At 39.1% G+C, this 23,409-nt stretch overlaps 3 protein-coding genes and 1 long non-coding RNA gene across 9 annotated transcripts in view; 2 read left to right on the plus strand and 2 right to left on the minus strand.

The window, feature by feature from the left end:
- LOC142418654 (uncharacterized) lies at window positions 1-17,426 on the plus strand. 2 transcript variants are annotated; one of them, XR_012778358.1, is made up of 4 exons: window positions 1-59; window positions 3,202-3,272; window positions 14,653-14,760; window positions 17,163-17,426. It is a non-coding gene; the product is annotated as an uncharacterized LOC142418654 (long non-coding RNA). The 2 variants fall into 2 exon arrangements; XR_012778359.1 differs by having other exon boundaries at window positions 7-116.
- RBP7 (retinol binding protein 7) lies at window positions 3,610-7,330 on the minus strand. Its single transcript, XM_075520723.1, has 4 exons — window positions 7,165-7,330; window positions 4,554-4,732; window positions 4,190-4,291; window positions 3,610-3,860 (listed from the first exon to the last, which is right to left on the minus strand). The coding sequence occupies exons 1-4, from the start codon at window positions 7,235-7,237 to the stop codon at window positions 3,810-3,812; spliced, it is 405 nt and encodes a 134-aa protein (XP_075376838.1). The 5' UTR covers window positions 7,238-7,330; the 3' UTR covers window positions 3,610-3,809.
- NMNAT1 (nicotinamide nucleotide adenylyltransferase 1) lies at window positions 10,056-19,284 on the minus strand. 2 transcript variants are annotated; one of them, XM_075520795.1, is made up of 6 exons: window positions 19,166-19,284; window positions 18,787-18,883; window positions 15,907-16,081; window positions 15,247-15,430; window positions 14,411-14,556; window positions 10,056-12,802 (listed from the first exon to the last, which is right to left on the minus strand). In XM_075520795.1, exons 3-6 carry the CDS (start codon window positions 16,028-16,030, stop codon window positions 12,402-12,404), a joined length of 855 nt encoding a protein of 284 aa, XP_075376910.1. In that variant the 5' UTR covers window positions 16,031-16,081; window positions 18,787-18,883; window positions 19,166-19,284; the 3' UTR covers window positions 10,056-12,401. The 2 variants fall into 2 exon arrangements, with proteins under 2 accessions (XP_075376910.1, XP_075376909.1); XM_075520794.1 differs by lacking the exon at window positions 18,787-18,883 and having other exon boundaries at window positions 10,057-12,802; window positions 19,166-19,219.
- The window catches only part of LZIC (leucine zipper and CTNNBIP1 domain containing), an 11,174-nt gene continuing 6,979 nt past the window's right edge, over window positions 19,215-23,409 (plus strand). Inside the window, exons 1-4 of one of the 4 annotated variants that reach the window (XM_075520797.1) lie at window positions 19,215-19,333; window positions 20,238-20,381; window positions 21,531-21,666; window positions 22,732-22,830. In XM_075520797.1, the coding sequence (XP_075376912.1) occupies window positions 20,281-20,381; window positions 21,531-21,666; window positions 22,732-22,830 (336 nt within the window). In that variant the 5' untranslated portion in view covers window positions 19,215-19,333; window positions 20,238-20,280. Of the gene's footprint in view, window positions 19,334-19,577; window positions 19,975-20,237; window positions 20,382-21,530; window positions 21,667-22,731; window positions 22,831-23,409 lie in introns of those variants that run through there. The other 3 variants (XM_075520799.1, XM_075520798.1, XM_075520796.1) reach the window with 3 other exon arrangements.

Here is a 23,409-nt window from a genome sequence, read left to right on the forward strand (position 1 = left end):
GGGGGCTGCCCGCCGGCAGACGCGTCGCCGCTTGCCCGGAGGCGGGAGCAGCCCCGCAGGTATGGACGTCGGGATGCAAGCTGGGTTAGGCTGCTGAAGTCTTGCCGTTTTAATGGGTCCGTATGTGCTCCGCTCCTTTAAGGAGTTCGCCCGCTTCTCAGTGACGAATGACTGAGGGGCTACAGGCTTTTTGTCAATTATTACAATCTGTAACATACCGAGGGAAAACGAAAGCACTAAGCCCCCAGTGAGGACTGGGCCTCAGCCCTTTCTAAGTGTAGTTTGAACCTGAAGTATTTTTTTCCTTTCTTGTGTAAAAACACAAACTTTTCTGCACCTAGTTCTTTCATTATACCACAAAATGGTATTTTTGTGACAGATATTAATCTTTTCCTCCTCTTTCTTTTCCCTCACCCTCGAAATGAAACTGAGCTAGAGAACAAAACAGCCAGGGTCTGTGTTGACCTTATGTGAATTGGATATTCACTTCCAGCTCTTCTTGTTTGATCAGTTATAATACTTGTAGGTGAAAAAGAAAAGGATTTTGAGAAGTTGCTCTTTTGGAAGAGAACAAAAAAAATGGGAGTTGCATCAGCAGATTTTTGCCCTGGGATGAACAGTCACTAATAATAAGATCTTAGCAGACAGCTGTGCGCAGTACAGCATAGTTTGACTCAGAGAGTGAAAGAATCCCATAAAAGGAGGACAACAGGATGTTCTTAAGATGGAAGCAAACTGGTCTGTGTGAACAAGGGACAGAATTAAGACATATTTCCTTAAGCACTGTGAATAATTATAAAGCAATAAAATTGATCAGATTTTTTTAATGCATATATGAGGCAGGTATGATATTTGACCTTGTGTTTCAGTATACATCTTCCTTAATGTACGGTATTGATTTAAAGGTGTTTGAACAAAAACAGTGGTTTTGATGACTTAACCAAGGTGCCTAGAATGGAAGACAAATTCTTTTGTAAATAATTGGATCATAATATATATTGCTGGACTTCTTGTAGAACATACATGTATTGTTACCTTTGATTTTTAGATGATGCTTCATTTTGTGTTCTTTATCTTCTTTGGATTATGTTTCATTTTGTTATGGTTTTTTTTTTTCCAGTGGCATTGGGGCTATAATCCAAAGCACAGGCTTTTATGTGCTTTCACTTACTGGTTTGTTCTTATGCTAAACTGTTGGTTTATTCCATACGATACAGTCATTGCACAGAATAGTATACAAGAAAATGATTAGGGGACTTACACACAAATTTATGCCTTAAAAGCTTTTAAGTAAAAATTAGTAACCTTAAAGGTGTTTCTGGTGGTGTCAGGGAAAAGTTATGTGCTCTGTTTAAAAGTAGTCTGTATAAGTCTGTCACTAAGACCAACTTTTAGAAACAATAATAGCAAACTACATTCAGTGATATGACTCCTTACATTTTTATAAATCACTTGTATAACTTTTTTTGTTTTCATATTGTCATTAGAGAAAGTGTTTTAGAGACTGTGAATCCTGGCTGTTCTTTTGGTTTTCCATTGTCTATTTTGAATGTAGAATCCAGAGGGCAACACATTTCTGTTCACCGATCCATAAAGTACTTTCACATGCAGCTGGCATACCTTAAAATAGTTATAATACACATAGTCAGCAGTTGCACTAAAACACTCAGGGGCTGGTTGATGAAAAAATTTCACCATCAAAACAATAGTGTAAGATAACTGAAGTGGTCTGAAACACCTTTGCATGAAACCTTTCAAGTGCTTCTCTGGGGAGTTCTGTTCTTGTCCTTCAGTTCTATAGTTCAAGTACATATCTTCTTGGCAAAGGCAATCTTAATGTCTTCCCCCTCCCCCCCCCCTTCCAGAACATGTGACTGCTCCCTTTCTTTTTTTCACCCTGTGTTTCAAAGTGCTTAATTTGTATTTTGTGAAAGCATGTGAATTGGTTAGCATATAAATGAAATTAGGATAAGCAGCTTTGTCACTGTAGTAGCATCTCTCATCCTCAAGATCTCCAAAGCATCCTCAAGTGAGTTCTGCATAGCATTACCTGCTTTCAAATCAGCAATTTGAAGTAGGAAGGTAGCAATAAGAAAAGTAATATCATTGCTGGTAATAACTCCTCTATATTTCTAACAGTAAGGACTTCCTAATAGCAGCCTTGCTAATGAATTATTACATTTCTAGTCATACAGGTTTCTAAGGCTGTATTTTTCCCAATTTCTACTTGGAGTCTTTGTACTAACAGAGTTCTTAAGGTCATCATTACCTTTCTGTATTGCTTCTCATGCATATCTTTTTGGAGTGCACAGCTTAAAAGCTGTGGGGTTGGAGAGTATCTGCAATATTTAACACTTAAGATACTGCTGTTCGGAACCTCTCCAATTTAAATCAAGACGCAGTATGTTCCAGAGGTGACATCTAGTGGAGTAGCGAAGTCTGCATGGCTGTTGCTGTACGCTGCTGATAGATGTGACAGAGTAGGTGTGCTGCATGAATTTGTTATTTATATTAGAATAACATGGTACAGTAATTTTGTTTACAAATAAATGAAAACTACTCAGTTCCAGAAGGAAGAAGCTGTCAGGATCCATTGAATAAACACCAGGCATTTTACTGCTGGTGCCCCAAATTTCCCTAACTGTATAAGGAACACTAGTTCTTTTCTTCATATTTTGGAAACTAGCTTAAGTTTGCATAGTCCTCTAGTAATTATATGGGGGGGTTCAATCTAACAAGAAGTCCTCCAAGCTTCAACAGATTTTGTGTGCCTCTGGTGATAGCTTTCAGAATTCTGGACTGACAAGAAGAAATAGTATCAGAAAGGTGGTGTTATTTACCTTTTAAAATACCAGGGATTATGTCACAATTTTTTTTTTTTTTGCATATAAAGTAATTAAGTTACTAAGCTTCAGCTAGATTTAATCAAACTTTTCTCTTTCCACTAGCTGTAAGGTCCCTCCAATGTTAGTGTTACCAACAATATGCAGCAACTCATTTCACATGTAACTACCAAGTTGATCTGACCACTTACATGTGTTTACATAAGGCAGAATAAAACCTACTTCTCTAAGCACCATTACACAAGGTCAAAAAGAAAAGCATTAAACCTAATTGAACAGATGTATGCAAATAAATCTTCACTACAGAAGCATTGTTTTCACTCTGGATATGTGCTTATAGAGTTCAATTATTTTGCAGACTGGAATCTACATGGATTACTCAGACCTGTCTTCATTGTTCTGGGATTTGATCACAGGCTGTTTCCTCTGGTAAGCTGAACTTAATTATTTTGAGAACAAAGCGGCTATGGTGCAATATTGGACCTTACATTATACATTTAAGGTACAAACAGGTGGAGTTAACTACTAGTCTGCATCTTAGAAGCATTTTGAGTAATAAATCTGTATCCTTTGTTGTCTGCTTCCTTTGCTGTTATTTTCACTTCTCCCTCTGTTTTGTTTGCCCCTTTAGAACAGGCAGTTTTTCTTATTTTGACTTAAACTGCTAGTTAACTAGAGACCCAAGCCATATCACTTATGTTTTGGGTTGTTTGGGTTTTTTTCCCCCCTCCAAAAACACATTCAGAAGTCAGGTACTTAAGATTGGTTTGGTTTTGGGCATTTATTAGCAAAAATCAGATCTTTAACACTGGCAACAGCAGACTTATTTCCTGAGCCAGAAACATCAGACCATTTAGGTTAACAGGTACAAGGAATCAGTTCTTGTCCGTACAGCCATCGCTGGACATGAGGTTGCATGGTCTCCTGTATATAGCTGTCTCTCCATGTAGGAACCAGTACACATATTCAAGCTCTCTTGAAGACCTGTTTACATACTTGATTCTCACAACGAAGCTCCTACCAAAAAAACCAAACAAGAGTATAGATGTATATAGTAATCAAAGGAACTGCTTCTAAAAGTGAGCATAGATCCTTTGCCATGACTACTGACCACTACTCTGCTGCCATGCTAATAACTTACGCTTAACATTCATAATTTAACTATAGAAGAAAGTGAAACAATGAAGTTGTTCCAGCTGAACTAAAATCAAAGCAGAATGTGCTCCCTATGTACCATCCATTACAAATACTACAGAGCTAGAAGACGACTTTGCACACCATGACTACATTATAGGTCTTATTTTTGTCATATAAAGACAGAATTAGTAGAAATCTGAAGTAAATACCAGATGGAGGTCATCTCCTTCAAGCCAGTGGGTCCAGCCCCTGTTCTTCTTCTCACCAGTCTGGACACAGACAAGTTTGTCATTTTCCCAGGTAACTAGGCTCTGTGGAAGAGTTAAAAAAATGTTTCTGTATGTCTGTCTCAGTTCTGCAATATACTCATAGACAATGTCCTTTTTTCCTGGATAAAAAAGGGGACCTAAATACTAGTCCTGAGGGAAAGTGAAACTCGTTGTCTGTAAGTCAGGCTCCTACCTCTGTGTTGCATTACAAATAGTATTCTTGAAACAATTTCAGCTCAAGTAGCTGGATTGATCATGGCATCTTAATTTTGTCACAGCCTCTTGATTTTGTATATTGTCTTACCTTGCATTTTCTGTTATCCAGGCCTTTATTGTCTTCTTCAAATTCTTCTCCAATTTTGAATTGGAGCAAATAATCCCTGAATGTGCTAGTGGTATGGATATAAAATGAATCACCATCTTGTTTGATCACTTTCTGGGGCTTCAGCATTTTTGCTATCTTGCGTGTTGCGAAGTCAATACCTTGGACAGGAGGCAAAAAGGTCACAGTTGTATTTATCACCAGACATTTTGACAGCCAGGACTTACCTTTATTACTACGAGAAGCATTTCTTAGATAGTTTGACCTTACTGCTATGCAAGGTTTTGTTGTTTGTTGATTTTTTGTTGTTGTTTAAAGCTGTATGTTACACAGATAAAGTCATATGTTCTTGTACATTTTACTCTTTGGAAACCAGTTTACTCAATTGTTGCACAATTCCTATGCAAGATTTCTAGGACTTTGAGTCAGAAGAGTCCTTCTAGGAGTCGGGGAGAGTTGGTTTCCCCTACACAGACACCTCAAGCTTGGTCTCAGACTTACCCCCTGCTTAGCTAGAGGGAATAGTTAATGCCTATTCTCATCCTTTGTCAGAGGCAAGGCATTATGTGAATTAACAAGAAATCTTTGCACCCTATACCTTAAATAGGGTAAAATGAAGGGCAGTCCTGAAATGAATTACTCAGGCTTGTTTTCAGGACATGCCACTTGCTATTAATGCTTTTTAAGTGCAACTTGAAAACATCACACTTGTCAAAAGATTTCCTGGTAATGATCAGTCACCTTGAACAGAATCCTCATGTTTTGGGTAATACTGAGCTTAAAGCAGTGCTTCTAGAGTTTTCTCTATTTCTCTAGTGAATGTTTGTTTCTTTAGAGGAACTGGCCATCTATTTGGCAGGCAACTCAATTACATGCCAATAGCGTGCTCAGAGTTGGGTTTTCAGGAAGGGGGATGGGTAAAATGGGGGGCTGTGTATTAATTAATTTAGTTGTTTTCATCGCCTAGATCAAAAGTGTCATTTTATAGGACCACTAGAACTTTCTCACTTCATGCAGGCTGGGGTGATCTTCTTGACAGGGTGTGTTCAGCTACCATGTGTTGAACCATATGGCTCATTATGCAGTCTGTGTTTGAAGTGGGACTTCATTACTGTATGCATTACAGAAGTGCCAGAATCTGTCAGTCATGTTTTCACACGGTTACCAGTTTATTTTAGCATAGAGGGGCTTGAATTCAGTACTGGCAACAGCCGTACCCATTAAGCCTTAACATAGTTACAAGAATGTATAAAAACAAACTACTTAGAAGAATATTCTTTAGAGGTAGATACTAAATTGAAGGAAGGGCTAGGCTTGGAATAGCCATATCCTTATCTGTAACCCTCTAGTTACTCAGCTGATTAGCCTCCTCACTCTATTTGCCCTGGCAGAAAAGTTTCTCATTCTAGCTCTACAATATTGATTTCAGTCCTTGTTTTGTTCAGTATACTGGCAACCAAGCAGGAGTAATTAAAGATAGGTTGTAAGTCATCAAACAGGATTCTTTGCCTTTACTTTTAAGTAAGTTCCTCCAATTACATGCTGAAAACAAACTGCATTTTTCACAAGATTGGTAGTTATGTTTCATTAAACAGCCCTTTACTTAGCTGGACAATGTTTATTATCAAGGAACAGACAGAATCTAGTCCATTGAAAGACATTAACACATTAAAAGTACATTACTTAGTATTCAAACTGAGGAGTAAATCCTTATTATGGGAGCACCCTTTCTTTTTTTTCTAACTGATAACACACCAGGATTAGAAACAGAGAAGAGTTCTTTCACCACGTTAAAGATACTAACTAGACAATTTAAGTAGGTCACCCAGCATAGATACAGCCAGAAAACAGATTTCATTCTAGTTGTGTATACAATAACCAAGGGACACTGCTGGTCATCAGTTTACACAAGTCAAAAAGGCAGAAAGGAGTGGGAGAGGCAGGGAGAAGGGAAGGCAGCACACAAGGTTGCCTGCTGTCACAGTCTGTAATGAGCTTTGTACAAGAAAGCTAGTAAAGCACCAAGAACTTTCTTAGCTCCCCATTAAAGCATTGTTAATCTCTCTCTCTAAAAGATCTGAGCAAGGTAAGAGGTTAGCTTCAAGCACTCCAGAAAAGGGACAGTTAGAGACACTTATCAACAAGTCACAGTAATGAGAGAAGTATTTTGTAAGCTGTTTTAAGATAAATGACACCAAGCTAAACGACTGCCTGGTGTTGGCAAATACCCAAGCACTTCTTTTGTTGCTTAACATTTAATTAACTGTAGACTAGGTTCTGTAAGTTTGTGCTCAAAAGCAAGAGAAATTGAGTGGACAGGGCAAACTTCCCTGTCTCTGATGAAAGCTATACAAAAATTCTACTTTCAACAAGTACTAGGCTGAGAAATTAATGAAAGCTGCAAGGACACTTGGGTGACAGGCTACAGTATAATTAATGCTGTCTGTTTATCAATAAACAAAGATCCTTCCATTGTTTTTCGGAGAAAAAAGCTTCAGCAATATCTAGGTTTTAGAAGAACTCAGACTCTTAAAATTCAGGAGGACCCTTATGGGGGAAGGGAGGAAGGATAGAATCAGGTTTTTTCACCTACCTAAGGCCACCATATAACCTTCAAAGTTGTCATTGCTGATAAGGTTCCAGGTTCCACTGAAATCCACAGGCATTGCCAGAATGTGGAAAGAAGATACAGTCAACCTCTGACCAAAAAGCAAAAATGAAGAAGTAGTTTTCCAACCAGGCCTTATATAAGGAAGACTGTGGGTGGGATTACATCCCAGAGCCTTTCTGATGGAGGGGAAGGGTACTATTGCTGAGCCAATAGGTGAGAGGGTATTTGTAGAGCAGCTTCATCTGCGTTGGAGGGAAAAGTTCACCATTTCTGAAATCTTTGTGTGGAGCAAATGTTAATAGCCCAAGAGTCACAATGCAAACCAAAAAGTGGTTTAAACCGATTGTGTCCATCTTGTATACTCTAAAGGGACTCATGGACACATTTTGTCATTACTAAAATTCCCTGCATGTATATTAGATCTGTGGCTTTATGATCTGAAATCTACATATTTGTTGAAAAGAGGATTTACCCACTGTGAATACACGCTGTATTTGAACAGACAGGGATTGACTGTTAAACTGTGGATGGTATTGTATCAGCAAATTTTAAAGCAGTACCTATGACACAGTAATAGAGATAAGTATTATATCTTGTTGGTTTATGTCTGGAGTGAATAGTAGGCAGCATTTTTGTCTGGTGGTTATAGCAGAAAAGTGAAAGACAAATCTTGTTTGTATGCGTTATTCTCTGATGTGACTCTCAACACAGCTCTACTGTGCCACAGTTTACCTATTTCTCTTCTGGTTTCTTTAATGCTGTTAGTTATATCCTAGTTAAATGAACATACAAATACAAAATTCTGTATTTTCTCAGATGCCTTACCAGCCAGAAAGTTTGTGTAGCAGTTAGGCATGAGACAGCAGATCCAGAGGGCTGAGCTCTGTTCCCAGTTCTGCAGCTCTGTATTTATCAGTTTTCCCAGATGGGAAAGAGGACAAATACCTGTTCTTGTAATCCACTTTCAACTCCTGAAAATAGCTAATAACAATAACAAATTCACAAAGTACTCCCATATATATAGATGTAGCTGCCCCCTTTGCTTTTTATTCTTGACATACACAGTAAAGGAGAGATGATACAGAAGTTATTCCCACTGATGCTTTATTAGATGCTATACATTGTGGCGGAGCATATAGGGAGTAGAGCACAGGATGCAGCAGGTAAGCTTCAATGTTGGACTTTATCTTCAGCAAAGAAGTGAAAGAAATCTCTTAAGTGATGACCCAGCAATGTGTTTTGAAAAGTGAATAAAGAATGCTTGACTTTGAAGAGAAAGGATATATAAGGAATTTGGAAGTGAGATTTTATTTCCTTTAGATACATAATTCTCCAATCTCTTCCAGTTCCTCCATCTGTGGTTACTTTTTGCAAACTGTATGCCCTACTGTTACAATTTACCAAGCAAGAAATACGAATTTAATAATCCCAACTAGGCACTCCAGAATTGCTAAGTACAGGAGAGCTAGATAACTTTGTACCTCAGTTTCCTCATCGGTAAAATGGGGAAAACAATCATTCCCGAAGTCACATGTATGTTTTGAGCAGTAGCTTAATCCCACATTTTAAGTGGTCAGATGGGACAGTAATGAGCACCTCAATGAAGGCTACATTAAAAGAAAAACCCAAAATTGATGGGCAAGGGAAATCTTAACTGTGTTGCTACCATAGTAAAAAGGGAATTTGGTATTCTGAATCTTGAATGAGGAAACTCAGCTATAGCTACTACATTTCTTTATTTACTGACTTGGGTTAGGCTGAATAAAAAGATAATATTTTGCAGAGAAAATTAAGTTTCGCTGAACTTTAGCTACATTTTGGAGCTGACAGTTTGACCTATATGACTCACAGAATCATGCGAGTAGGAAATTAGGACGTCAAAGCTTGTTTCCTGTTTGCAGATGGATATTGTTCTCTAACCTATACTAAACTAGGAATGGCACAGAGAAACGCAAATTAATGCTTCCCCTGGACTCAAATAGTAACATTTCACCCATAATTTGTTATTACGAGGTTATAATAGTAAAGCACTGTTGCAATACTACTGACTCTTCCAACTAAAGAGAAGTCAGTACTCGGATGAGTCCTGTGTAAAAGCCTGGATATAACATTTTAATTGAAAATTAGATTATGCAGATTGTCTGGGATGTGGTGCTTCTTTCTGTAAATCAGTACTTAATCTCAAACTAAGACTTATAAAGGGTACGAGGGTTACTATTTCAAGGCTCAGCCAAAGAATTGCCTATGGAACTTTTTGTAAGAACTGCTGAGTGCCCTGGCCACATCCTATCATGGTTCATTTCTTTCTCCCTTACAAATTTCCCATTTTCTTTTTGTGGAAATAATTTATTTTCCATTTCCATCTTAATTGCTGTGCAGCATTGAGCATCTAACACATTCCATTAAGGATGTGGTCTCATTACAGAAGTAGATAAAGTGGTATTTATGAAGTATTTTAAGTCTGAATTACACGTGTGGTTTAAGGGCCCTATGTTCTTTTAATAGAGCAGGACCAAATGCAGTGATGTAAAAAAAAAGCCTCATTTTTGTTTGTAGAACACCTGTGAATGCATTATAACTCTTTTATAAAGAAGTTCTGTGAACTGCATTATTCACAAACCTTACATTTTCAAGTATCTAGACTCTCTTTTAGATCTAGTCCACTCTTGAAACTTACACCTGTCTAACATTTTTGAATAGGCCACATCACTGACTGCAATGCTGGTATTTACAACTGATTGGAGCAGTAGATTGTCAGTGTGCACTTACTTCCAGTGTTGTAACAGGCAGGTTTCTGGATCCCACTAGTAAAACAGAAGATCCATATTCAGCAGTCAGTGTAATTTTTGAACAATGTTCTGTTTTGTATAGACAAAACTGTACTGACATCATTCTACCTACTTAAAAATCATGCAGCCATCAGACATCAGATTTGGTTAATAACAGGATGACTAAAATTACCGTATTACATGCAATTTATTTTATTGAAAGACCCATCACACATAACTACATTAAAACCCAGTGAACTATAACTGTTTGAAAACCAAAGCTTTATAAAACATCCTATTGAATTTGCAGTTTCTCTAGAATTACACAAAGTGCACCAACACACACCAGCATCATTATTTAGAAGCATAAACCTAGACTTAAAGTGCAGTTTTACTCTGAAAAGTGACCACATAAATAGAGTGCTTTCCCATTAGAAAGATCTGCTGTGTTTATTCAGAAGCACACTGGTTGACTTAAGTGCTGAAAATAAATCTTTCTTGCCTGCTATTCTTGTCAGTCATAAAGATAGACAGCAAGCAAAAGAGAAGAGTAGATCTTGTCCTTTCCTATGCACCATCAATAATATAGTTATCTTCAATCAGTTATGGCAGTTTGATTGCTAAGGTGTCACAGGGGGCATAATTTATCCTTTGGTACCTTTATTACTATTGCTGATAAATGAACCCAGCCTCATTGTCAAAGGACAGTGAAAGCTTGCCTGAGCTCTAGGGGAAAAAATGGCAGACTGAGCACATTTGATGCAGTAATCACCAAGAAAAAAACCTAAGAATCCTTGATGCTACTTTCTGTCACAGTGCAGTTACAGATGCACTTTTAAGTTGGGACTTGATTTTATTACACTCATCTCCTTGCAGATTCTCTGTAGACAGCCACCTTTACAAGCTGGAACTAGTAGAACACAGATGTTCTAGTGTATGGTAATACCAGAATTTCATGTGGGGCTCCAAGTTTGCATGCCTGATGCTAGCTCCAGTGTGGGTTACAGGTTTTCCCAATAGTGTCTTGACTCCTCTGCTGGGTTTTATATGAGCCTTGCAGGCCCTAGGGCCACCCGTGACATTTTGTGTTTGGCTCCTGGCTTCCAGACTCCCCCTAAGCTCCTAGGGAAGCCTAGACCTCTGCCTCAGCTCTTTGGGGATCCCCTGCCCAGGGAAGGAGGATGACGGGTTGTGACGGTTGTGATCCTGGAACATGTCCCTGGTTCTACACTTGCCCAACAGCATCTAGGCTTCCTGCCCCGAGAGTCTCACATTCTGCTGGATTTGTTGATCTGAAAAATGTGAACAGAGTCATCTTGTGGAGATAGTATGAAAAAGCTGTTGACCCATTAGGTAGTGTCTTGGAAACCTTGAAATTTTTAATAAAGCACATAATCCAACAAAAATGGGATGATGGCAAATAAAGGGAGGTAGAATTCTATCACCATGACATTCACAGTGCCTCTCTAGTTTATATTCACATAGTACAGACAATATACTGTTAGAATCAAAACCAGATTTCTAGCAAAGAAAAACATTTCACTTATGTACAGTCTTAATATCATACCATTTCTCCTCAACTCCAGTTACAGAAAACAATTCTGGCTATATACATTTGGCTCAAAAGTAAAAGCTCATTTATTATTTGAAATAAAAGGACAACTGTCTGAGAATCAGTGCAATGACACTATTACTAATTTCTATCCATTAAATCAATGGCTATAAACCAGTTTCTGAAGTAGGTTGTCCTTCTATGAGAAACAGTGCTGAGCTTAACGTACAGGTCTGGAAACATGAACAGAAAAGTAAAGCACAAGGCATTTCTGGGAGCAAATTGCATGACGGCAGACAAACAGGCTGCATATTTGAAAGGCAGGCAGCTCAAAGCTTGGTATATCTCGCACCACTTCAGCCAGGAGTAAATTTTTCCCTTCCAGCATAGAGCTAAGTCATTTCTTTAAGGTGCACCACATGTTGGCAATTCTTAAAAAAATGAGTTATATAGATTTACTATCAGTAAGTGGTACGTTTTGAAATTAAATGGCTTTGTCTGCTAAGACACCATACGTTATTAAAAATATTTCTGTTAGCATTTTATAAATAGCAGTCAGAGCAGTCTGAGTTAAAACTAATCAGAACATTTTCATTTGTTTTGTTTGTTAATTTGTAATTCTCATATACAAGTGTGAATTCTTATACTTAGTTCACTGCACTGTGACAAAATGTTTAAATGTGAAAATCTTATTATTAGAGTTAAAAGAGATTGTGTAGGTCCAGTTATTGAATGCACCAAACCTGAACAGCAACTACGTATGTACTAAAGCCACAGAATTAGCCCACTATTTACTTAAAAAAAAAACTAAACAAAAAAGCAACCCCCAAAAACACATTTTCCTGTACTGAACTGTACCTTTTTTCACAGCAGAAAATAAGTTAATTGCATAGTGCCTGTTAGCTCTTGGAATCACTTGCATGTTTCTGTAAGGGAGCCAAGACAACCCCAGCATTCCTGTCTTCACTCTCTGGACTATACAGATTATTTTTTTCTATGTATGCCTGAACTACATCAGGCACTAGGTAACGAATGCTCTGGCCTCTCCGCAGTGCTCTCCTGATCTTGGTGGAGGAAATGTCATTTGTGATCCATTCTTCCACAAGGTGAATGTTATTCTTATGTCTCCACAAAATATCAGATTCATAGATGAATTTCTGAACGCTGTTTCCAGCCCTACTGATGCATACAAGGCCATGATTTTCCACAATTTCAGTGATGTCCTCCAACTTCCACAGATTGGGGATCCCAAAAGATTCCAGCATGTCACTTCCACAAAGCAGTTTAACCTGTGGGACACCTTAAAAAGAAAAATAAGTGAGAAACAGGACTTGGTTTAGGCCATTTAGCTAACTCGATGGGGACATTTAATTTCTAGGCTACCTCTCTGTACCTTTGGTTAAGATGAGACAATGGAATGAAACAAAAAAAGATTCAGAGTATATAATTTATCATTAGTAGCTCAATACAGGATTTTTCTGAAAAAGAGGTTATGGGAGTCCCTTCATTCAAAAGGACTGGAAAATAAACTCTAATATGCTCATCTAGCCTTGGGGTGAGTCAATCACTGTGAGGATCAAAGTAAAAGAAAATACAGAGAAAATGCCAGAATAGCTAAGTATGAAAGAATACCGTAATGCTGTTAGAACTTTATCTGACATTCCGTAGAGTTACAGAAGAGGAGACAGCTTTTACAGGACAGGGGGGAGAGGGGATTATGTAAAAGGAAAGAAAATATGACCGGAAAAAAAACCCCAAAACAAAACATAGACTGTTTGACCTAACTTCAGGGGATTCCCTTCCGTACTAAGTTTCATAGGGAATCTAGAGAAGCATGCAGACAGAAGCCACCTTAAAGTAACGGAAGCAAAATTGAGAATGCTACAGACTTGCAGCTTCCAGTAATGTCACAGGGTGGTAGGAATGTAGTAGAACACCTGTCAACACAATATGAAAAAAGCCTGCCTGATGCTGTTGGTCTTTTCCTTTGAATATGTTTACTTTAAAACACTATCAGTTAAACAGTAGAATTTGGAAAGGTTCAAGGGAAGAAGTCAGGCAGAAGTCAAGATTTGCTAATATAAAGGATTAAGATGGTCATTATGCAAGGCCATTCAAATTCTATATAAATACATATAATTGTACATACAATCATAGAATCACAGAATCATTTAGGCTGGAAAAGACCTTTAAGATCATTGAGTCCAACTGTTAACCTAGCACTGCCAAGTCCACCACTACACCATGTCCCTAAGCACCTCATCCAAACGGCTTTTAAATACCTCCAGGGATGGTGACTCAACCGCTTCCCTGGGCAGCCTCTTCCAATGCTTGACAACCCTTTCGGTGAAGAAATTTTTCCTAATATCCAATCTAAACCTCCCCTGGCACAACTTGAGGCCACATGTTAAGCTAAAGAATGAAAACTAAGATCTAAAAGCAATAACCAAAATAAATGCTACCTAAAATTACAAAGCCAAGCTACATCTGTTGTATGAAGTTTTAAATTACAATTCAAAATTATCCTATACCCAGATGCACTTCGAATTTCAGGACTTAATCCTGTCCTTTCTTTCTTCAGCAACTTATAATATGATCCAAAATTCTCAGCTGTAACTACAGAACTTAGTAAAGTTCTGTAGGTAAAAGGCATAGCTCAGACCTTTTTCAGTTCAAATTTCTATTATCTTGAGTATTTTTCATGTCCTCATGTCCTTTCATGTCCTATATATTTTACCCTTACAGTTGTCTTGTTACGAAGCCTACTGCTTTATGCTGTGGGAGCTAAGGGAATAAACTTATTCAGTGAAATCAGAACCAAGAACTAGCATTAAAAAAGTTACTCATCAGTGCAATTCCCTTGAAATAGCAAGTATTGTTAAGCATTTGATTTGCAAACAGACTTAACTTTTTATAGCTGGACTCTGATTTTTCTTTTTAACGGGGTCGTGCCTATTTGGTTCCTGCTTCCTCTTCCGTCCTGGCTTTGTTAAAGGTATAGCATTCTGCAGACTATTAGTGGGATCAGGAGATAAAAGCTTTTGATGATGGTACCTGCAAAACAGATGTATTTTAGGTATTTTAAAGATGTAGGAGAATATAGGGAAGAGTATGGCCTACTAAATAATCTACCACCACTTCCTCCTGCAGTACTTTCACAGACAATCCATCTAAGAACTGATCTGCTGGAACAGGGACTCGTGAGAGCTGGGTCATAAGATGGTCAAAGTGCAAAGATTTCAAAGCAACAACTACAAGGTTGGTTTGTTTCTTTTTTAATAAAAATTCATTTTAAAAAGAACCTCAGTGACGTAGCAGGGACTGAAGAGTAAAAAACGTAGAACTTAAAAAAAGATATTCCTTCAGACAATTCTTATGCCAGCCTTTAAATACACAAATGGGCAGCATAGCACAATCAGAATCAAATGAGGGAAGCTTGTGTAGCATGTCTACCCTGCTCTAGTCTCTTGTCCTTCCTCATGAGTACCTTTTCAGCACAAAAATTCAATAAAGCCTAAGAAACAATGTATTTTAAAAATTGTTCACAGGCTCATTTTTTGTACGTTTAGGACTAATGGTGCAATCTTTCATTTACAATGCTCATATAAATAGTACTTGTGAATCCACTGAGTCTATTCATATGATTTGGGGGTAACCTCCTATTATTCTAACCTGTTAGAGCTAACACCATTCCTTATCCTTCTATACATTCTTGAGACTTTTTGGGTTTTGGCTGAAGAATACCTTAAAACTTTTAGTGTTTCCAACCACTCACTCTGGCTGCTTTCCCAATCATCAACTTCCACCCAATCTGAGTTTTTTGTAGCTAGTTTTGCCATAGTTACTCGGTGATTCGCACTGATCAGACCTTTCTTCTTATATGCATCACCTACTGGTGAAATTATTCCTTTGATTACTTTGTATTTTCCTGTGGAAAAAACACATCACACAAGAACATGAAAAGTGGCTGAGCAGATGTTACTTCCACTGTATTGTATTTAAACTGTTACATGACCTTTATTCACTGCAATCTCTAAGATCACCAATGCCAGCTCTGATAGCCAGCCCAGTGGAAAAGTACGGTATACTTCTGCCATTGTGCAAGGTAGCACAATTAAAGATTTAGTAAGATATATCAGAAATATATATTTCTATAAAGAAAAACTATAAAACTCATGCTTTAGCTCATTAAAATTAGTAATAAGCAACACATACATAAGACTGTTCTCTCATGTATTTGTGATTTTGTATGATACATACATGCATACTACCTCAATATCTAATTAGTATTTCCAAAAATATCTGTCACTGTCAAACAGGCATTCATATACACAAAATATTCACCTTAACATTTAAGTGTCTAGTTATCAGAGCTGTTTTGAACAATATAAATTACCATCCTACCTGTTTCATGAAAGTAGTCTTTAGCCAGCTCAAATAGCCTTAGATGCATGTTGGTAATGGGATTGAAGGACCCACAGGCCAGCAGTACTACTTCAGTCTTCTTGTCAGGATCTTCCATAGCCATTCCTTGCAGCTACAGAGCCAAGTGGAGAATGTTGGTGCTAGCTACCAGCCACTACAAGAAGAGACGAGATTAAAAAATAGTTATTCCTACTTACTTGTGCTGCCAATAAGCAGATTTCAAGATCAAATTGAACACTATTTTCCTTCCATCAACATTTGGCCTGTGATTGTTCATGTGATACTGCATTATCCAATTTTTAAGAGAGTAAAACCACCACCTCTAGTTCTTTCTGGTTATCCCTGGAGACAAGTACAAAGCAAGGAGCTGAGACAACAGTGGCATTATGTTGCAGAAAGGAGGTTAATTCTGTGCAGCTTCAGAAATCAAGGATGTAGAGAAAAGTGAATGTGTTAGGAAGAAGACATATGTAATAGACAAGTGAACCCAAATTTGCTTTGCCCATGTATTATCATAGCAGCTGCGATTCCTTCCTATATGCAAGAGGAAGCATCTTTAAAAACAAAACCACTGAAAACAGGCTGCTTGCCTGAAGAGAGGACAGCGTACTGCCCACTCTGAAGAAAAGCAGCTCATGCAGAAAAACCTCATGAGGAGAGATTATTTGTCCTGATTGCAGGACAAAGATGCCAATGCCAATCAAGTGCCAAGAGACACATCTGCAGGGAACTTCCTTATAAGTAACTTCCTTACTTCTAGTGCTTACAGGGGGGAATAGAACATCCTATGACAGTTCCCAGTACTGCTACTCTAAATTGCAGTGAGTCTTTTCAGCAAAATCTATACAACTAACATTATATTGTATTAAATCCTGGAGGAGAGGAGGGTTAACATTTCTTCGTTCGGAATTTATTTACATTTTACATGCTCTTGGTATGTGGGAAGAGTGCACTATGGACTAAACATGAAAACAACCAATCTACTTAGTGTTGCGGAAAGTAAGTGGTAGGTGTACCACCAGATCAGATGATATAAGAATAGTGAATTAAAAAAAGTTTAGTGAAAGCCGCAATTAAATACCAGATTTTGAACTTCAGTTTCAGAAAGCTGCTTAAGAATTGGTGAAAATAAGCAAATTTCACTACTTATCTTTTTCAACACTACACAGATTTTTGCTTCTCAGTGTTCTTTTCTTTCATGAGAATATTCTGGCTTACCAAATGGTTTCTCCTAGCCTGGCCCTCAACAAATGAAAACTGGAATACGTTATGGGCCATTCTCCTGCTGTTGTTGTTTGTGAGGTGTCTGAGACATCTGTGTTGAGCACTGAATAGTCTGCCATTGTTTCTACAACAACATCACTGCCTGGAAAAATCCCACAAGGTCACCCTCACATTCTATCTCCTTTACAAAGAAGCTGAGTGATGTTCACAGCCACCACAGTGGTGAGATACCATCACAGCTAAATCTTGTAAGAGCTACTATGTACTAACATCAAATAGCCCTTGAATAAAAGGAAGTCTTGCGAGGCTTCACATTTTGCAAGTGTTAGTACTTTTCTGTGCTTTCAAGAGTTTCACAAACTTTTAAAATATTCTTTATTACTGCAGAGTAGTTCAGCATTTGAAGGGTTTGGTGTTACTTGGAATGCAGTCTTCACAGGGGCATCAGCTAGAAGAGTTACTATGGGAACAGGCAAGGAAAGGAGTTAGACTTGCCTTTGTAACACATAAAGCCCCACTTTCTAAAGAAAGTGACTCACGCTGCAAATTTGAAAAGGCTTGATTTTCTCCGCTAAAAAAGAAAAAGCAAGGGCAAAAATAATAGAAGATTTTAAGACGAAAAAATATAGTCCCTTTTCTGGAGTTAGTCAAATGTCCTTTTTCATGCTGCTAGCTGATTTTACAATCTTCAGAAGCAGGCAATTATTGCATCATAAACTCACCTTGTAGCACTTCATATCTGCATAGAAATTGAGAATATAAATATAATTTAATAGCACATACCCTCAGTCTCCTAATTTGCATTGACATCCTCTGTCTAGCACTGTTTTCACAGAAAACAGCTGCATGGTTGATGTGGAGAGCAGAGGAAATGACAGAGGTATCACCACAAGATTACCTTCACTGTTACACCATCCTTATAACCAACACAGCACCGTCAGAGCTGGGATCCACTTTGTACGAAATGACCTCCATATAGCTGCAACTTTTTGGGGAAAGCTATGCAATTTGCACATCCCAGGAGAGAAAAAGACGACTAGCTTCCAGTGATGATTAAAGCCCAGCCACTGCCTGAGCTGTATATGGAACTATGCCTGTTCTTATTGTATAAAAACAAGTAGTTTTGATTAATTATGTGTAATTTGGCACTGCTTGACACAATTCCAATTATTGCAGTTTGACCACAAGATCCAAACTAGCAGCCCAGCTCCTGCTATACAGAGATGAAAGAGACCTGTATGCAGGTAGGTGTTTAGTTTCACAAAACTGAGAACAGTCTTAAAACAATTAATGCGCTCTTATGCCAAATACTAAATGAAATATTAGTAAAACCTCTCTACAGAGACTTAAGTAGGGGAAACAAAGTAAAATGGCCTTCACTGCGATTTTCCATGAGTGTAGGACATCCTGGATCATTTTCCCTTCTACTTCAGAAGGAAAAACGAGGTGCCCTATGGTGTGGTCTTCTACATATGCGCTTATGTATAATCTCATCATGCTTGTACATAATCTTACCAATATTTAGCATGTGCTACTTGCAGTCCTGCTAGTGCTTAGCTGGATTGGACACGTATTTGCACCAAAAATCATCAAAGTATGCCTATAGTAGGCTTTGGGATGGTTCTGACAACCAACCTGTTTGTTTCTGTGGGTAAGCAGGTAATTGTGAGCATGCTTTGGTCAATCTCATTTGTATCCCAGAGGTAAATATTTATTAAACAAGCTTATGTATCTACAGAATATACACATCATTAAATATTAAGTGTAGGGTGTGCAGGCTGGCGCTGCAAGCTCTCGCATGCTAAGCACGCCGGTTTTCGGTCCGTTCCAGCAACCTCCTCCCCACAGCTCCACGCCGCCAGAGGCCTGCACAGGGGCACGGCCCCCGAACGTGCGGTGCGCAGGACCAGGCCCCAGCCCAGCGAGTCCCCCGCCGCCGCAGCACCCGCCACGGGCCCCGCCGCCGCCGCCCCGAGCCGGCTGGCCACGCCGCCCCGCCGCCGCCCGCGCTTACCGCCCGGGGCCGCGCCGCCAGCTCCGCGCAGAGGGCCCGCACTGGGCGGCGCGGCGGCGGCGCGCTCTCATTGGCCCGGGCGCGCCGGAAGCGGCGCCGGCCGGAGGCGGCCCGGTCCCCCGCGCGTGGCGCTGCGCTCCCGCTCTCGCCCGCCGCGGCCTGCCCCAGGTGAGGCGGCGGCGGCGGCGGCGGGCCCGGGCGGCGTGCGGGGCCGCGTGTGGGACCGCGTGTGGGGCCGGGGCGGGCGGAGAGGGCGGGGGCGGCCTCCTTCCGGGGCGGGCGGCTCTGCCTGCAGGACGGGGTCTGGGCGGAATCGCCTCCGCGAAGTGCGGCGGGAAGGAGGAAGAGCCGGGCTGGAGCCCTGGCCTCGGGGGCGGCAGGGCTCGGATAGTGCCCGAGTTCCTTCTTCTCGTTTCTCCTACCCCGGCCCTCCTGTTGGCTCTGCTCTCGGCTCTCCTCTCGCACCTTTCCGGCGGGGAGGATCGCGTTTCCTTGTCGGTCTTCCGGCTGCTGGAGCCGTTGGCGTTAGTGCGAGCCCCAGAACTTGCTGGTCGACGGCTGCTGAGCCGGCGCGTTACCCAGGGGTATCCCGTTGATCGCTACCGTCGGCTAGCCTTCTGCTCCTGTTCGGTACCCGGAGAAGCACGGATTTCCTCCGTAGTGCTCTCGTTTTCTACAGCTCATGATTCTGTCTAAGGTGTTTGAATGCTTGAGACCCCTTGCATCCGCGTTGTTGTCCCTTAAATAGTTTCCCAAGGGGCGGTTGAAGAGTCGAATGTTGTTTCACACAGCGGGACCTCAGCATTTCGGTGATTGCTGCTTGGTTTCAAACTTGTTTGGTTTTATGCGCTGTGGCTTTTTGAGTTTTTATCTTGGTGAACTGCCTTTTGCTACAAAGCTAACAATCCTGTAGACCCAGCCAAACGCTTCTGTATGTCCGCTGCGAGGATCTCCGAGTGTTTTGATTAGACATTCCATCATCAAGATACTGCATAATTTTCTTGACACTTGGAGCCTTTTAAAATAAGTTTTAAGTTGTTGATACACAACAATAAAATGTTCTTTTTCCTAGGAGTGTCATGTAACAACTTAAAAGTTTCACGTGAAAAGAGAAAATGGCTTCACGAGGAACAACAGAGACCAGTAAACTAAAACAAAACTTGGAAGAGCAGTTGGATAGATTAATGCAGCAGCTTCAAGATCTGGAGGAATGCAGGTAATAAAAATAAATGCTTTCCTCTTATACGGTAATATTTTTCTTAAGTGGTTGGCAGAAGATAGTAGTACCTTTCAAAAATCTTGTGGGGTTTTTTGTTTTGTGGCTTTATATTTTTATATTACTATATAAATTTTACTTATTATATAAAGCTGTGGCTTTATATTTTTAAAATTAGGCAGGATGTTTGTGTTGGGTAGTAAAAATTATTTTAGAAAACCTTTCTTTTTCTTAAGATCATTCTATTTATTATCTTCTTGAGGAAAATGCGGGCAGAAATACTCATTACTGTTTTCTTTGAAATTTTATATTTCAGTGTGACTTTAATTGTTAATAGCTGTTCACAGAATTCACAGTTTTCATATGGTTTTTTTTTAATAGCAGTTAACAAATAGCTTTTGTGTCTGTTTTGTTTTGTCTTATAGTTACACGTTTGGGTTTGTTGGGGTTTTTTTTTTAGTTTGTCTAACATTGTCATGTGATTTGTTTCATGTGATTTTGTGTTAGTTTTTTGTGGGCTAATAAAATTTGAGATAGAGTTAATTACCAAGGAAAAGGGTTTTTTTCTGTTTCAGTACTTGCACTTAAATGTCCTGTGTGGTTTTAGATGCTTTCCCTGGCTATAATTCTAACTTCTCCAAGCAGTACATACTTTTTTCAAGAACAATTATAACTGTTAAGGGTTGGTAATGCCATTCTTTGAATTGGGCAAAGTTTAAACAGCAGGAGCAGTTATTCCTGAATAACTTGATGGTCTTCAAGTGAGGAGATGGGCTTCTCTGATAATTTCATTCACCACAGCTTTGAGCAAGAGAATATCACTGCATATTTTTGTTGAGATCCAAAACGCACTTTTAAATATTGCACCAAGTGTTGAGTATGTCGTAGTTGTCAGGGCCTTTTTAATACAAGTGACTTCATACAAACAAGCGCATGAGTGGCTAGGAGGTGGTGCAAAACCAAGAAAACTACATATGCATTAGCTAAATAACAGCTAAGAGGGCTAGAGCAGAATAATCTGAAGTAATGTGAATGTTTTCGTTGCTATCTGAGGAAGCATGCTTCATGATATTCCCTGATGTCCTTTTCTCCATGTTACATCTCAGGCTTAGTCCTATGAATTAATGTGTCTTGTTGGATCCTCTTTAGAGAGGAGCTAGATGCAGATGAGTATGAAGAGACCAAAAAAGAGACTCTGGAACAGCTGAGTGAGATCAATGACTCCCTGAAGAAGATCATGTCTGGAGATATGACTTTGGTGGATGAGCTCAGCGGGATGCAACTGGTAAGGATGATGTGCTACTAAAAATAGTTCATGTTCTGCCTGGACTCAATGAAACAGAAAACAGATACAAGTGGTTCATTATAATTTTAGACAGGCACGTGTGAAAGCTGGTTCTCTGTATCTAATGTTTTTATTATTTAATATGTGTGTACATATAAAAAATCGGTTAGATCTCTTCATTTTAAAAGAAAAAAAGTATTGAATAATTATAACCATAACACTGTAGAAAAAACTGTGGGAAACTGCAGGGACTAGTATTAGAAAATAACATAAAATAATACAAATTAATTTAAAAGGTGTGAGGGACAATCCAGGATAATATATACTGTGAGAAATAAAGTTCCTGCCTGTTTGTTAGAAAGCATGAAGATAGCATTTCCTGTGCTCTTATTGCTGATTTGTATTTCAGAGATTCATACCAATCCAAATGAAAAGGCTGTAGGAGTGACTGTGTAACTTTAAGTTCTTTTAGTGAATTTATCTTACTTTATGCTGACTTCCAAACCTTTGGTCTATTTTCTCTCTTTTCAAATGTTTAATTACAGCATGATCTGTTCCTATGAGCCCCATGTTTTAGGGGTTTGTTTCCAGAGGGATCATGATTTGTCATAACTGTGGTGAGATTTAATCATTATAGTTTTGATACTCCATAGAGGATTTTGAATAACAGTAGGAGATTCACCTCATCATTTACATTCTGCTTACCCTTAGACGAGCTGTAATCATCAGTGTGGGCATTAAAACTGCTAAAGATAGCACAGCAAATCCACTTATGTGCTAATATCAGGAAGATGTTGGAAATTGTTAGAAATTAGGACCTGGGCTGTAACGAAGTTTCACAGCTCTTTCTCAGTGTAGTTGCGCTAATTAGTGGATTTTTCAAGCCCTGCATAAAGGTCATATCTTTTTTTTCATCTCACTTCCATAGTTATGCAAAAAAAGAAAAGCTCTCTTTATCAAATGATGCAGAGGATACTAATGATGTTTTCCAGCCTTCATTAATCTTGTCATGCAGCTGTAGCTTGGGACTATTAGTTCTGATCATTCTTGCTCTTTTCCTTGTAGGCGATACAAGCAGCCATCAGCCAAGCATTTAAAACTCCAGAAGTAATTAGAATGTTTGCAAAGAAACAACCAAGGCAATTGAGGACAAGGTTGGCAGAGGTGAAGGTTTCTGTTTTACAGTAAAAAATTGTGTATTTGAGCTAGACTGATTTAAATATATAATGATTGCAAGGAGAGCACCAAGTGTGTTAGAAAACTTGGTGGCAGCATCATAAGGAGATAAAGAAATTCTCTTTCCGAATTTATTCAGTTTTAAATGTTCCTTGAGGTAATGGGGACAACAGTGTGTATTTCTTGAATTACCTTCTATCTTGCTGCTTCAAAACAAAAATATGATTAACAGATAGTGAACTGAATATAACTGTAAATAGAAAATCTGAAGAGTATGAGTCTGTCATTGTATTGAGGGGCTGGAGAGTGCACTGAATGTTTCAGAGATCTAGACTGAACTTGAGATCCAGATAAAGTGAAATGAAATGTGATTCCTCCATGTATCAGTGATATGTGAATCCATAATTTTGAATTAATAGCAGTCTTTGGTTAAAAGAGATTTGAGTTTGGAGAAATCAAGAATGCTAAGGTTAGGTGCAAAGAGTATTTGCAGAATGGTCAGAAAAACTTCACGGCCATCTTTTAAATTATGGGTAACTCTGTCCCTTACTTCCATGGGTACTATGC

Source organism: Mycteria americana, chromosome 18, assembly GCF_035582795.1.
Source record: "Mycteria americana isolate JAX WOST 10 ecotype Jacksonville Zoo and Gardens chromosome 18, USCA_MyAme_1.0, whole genome shotgun sequence".
NCBI lineage: Eukaryota > Metazoa > Chordata > Aves > Ciconiiformes > Ciconiidae > Mycteria > Mycteria americana.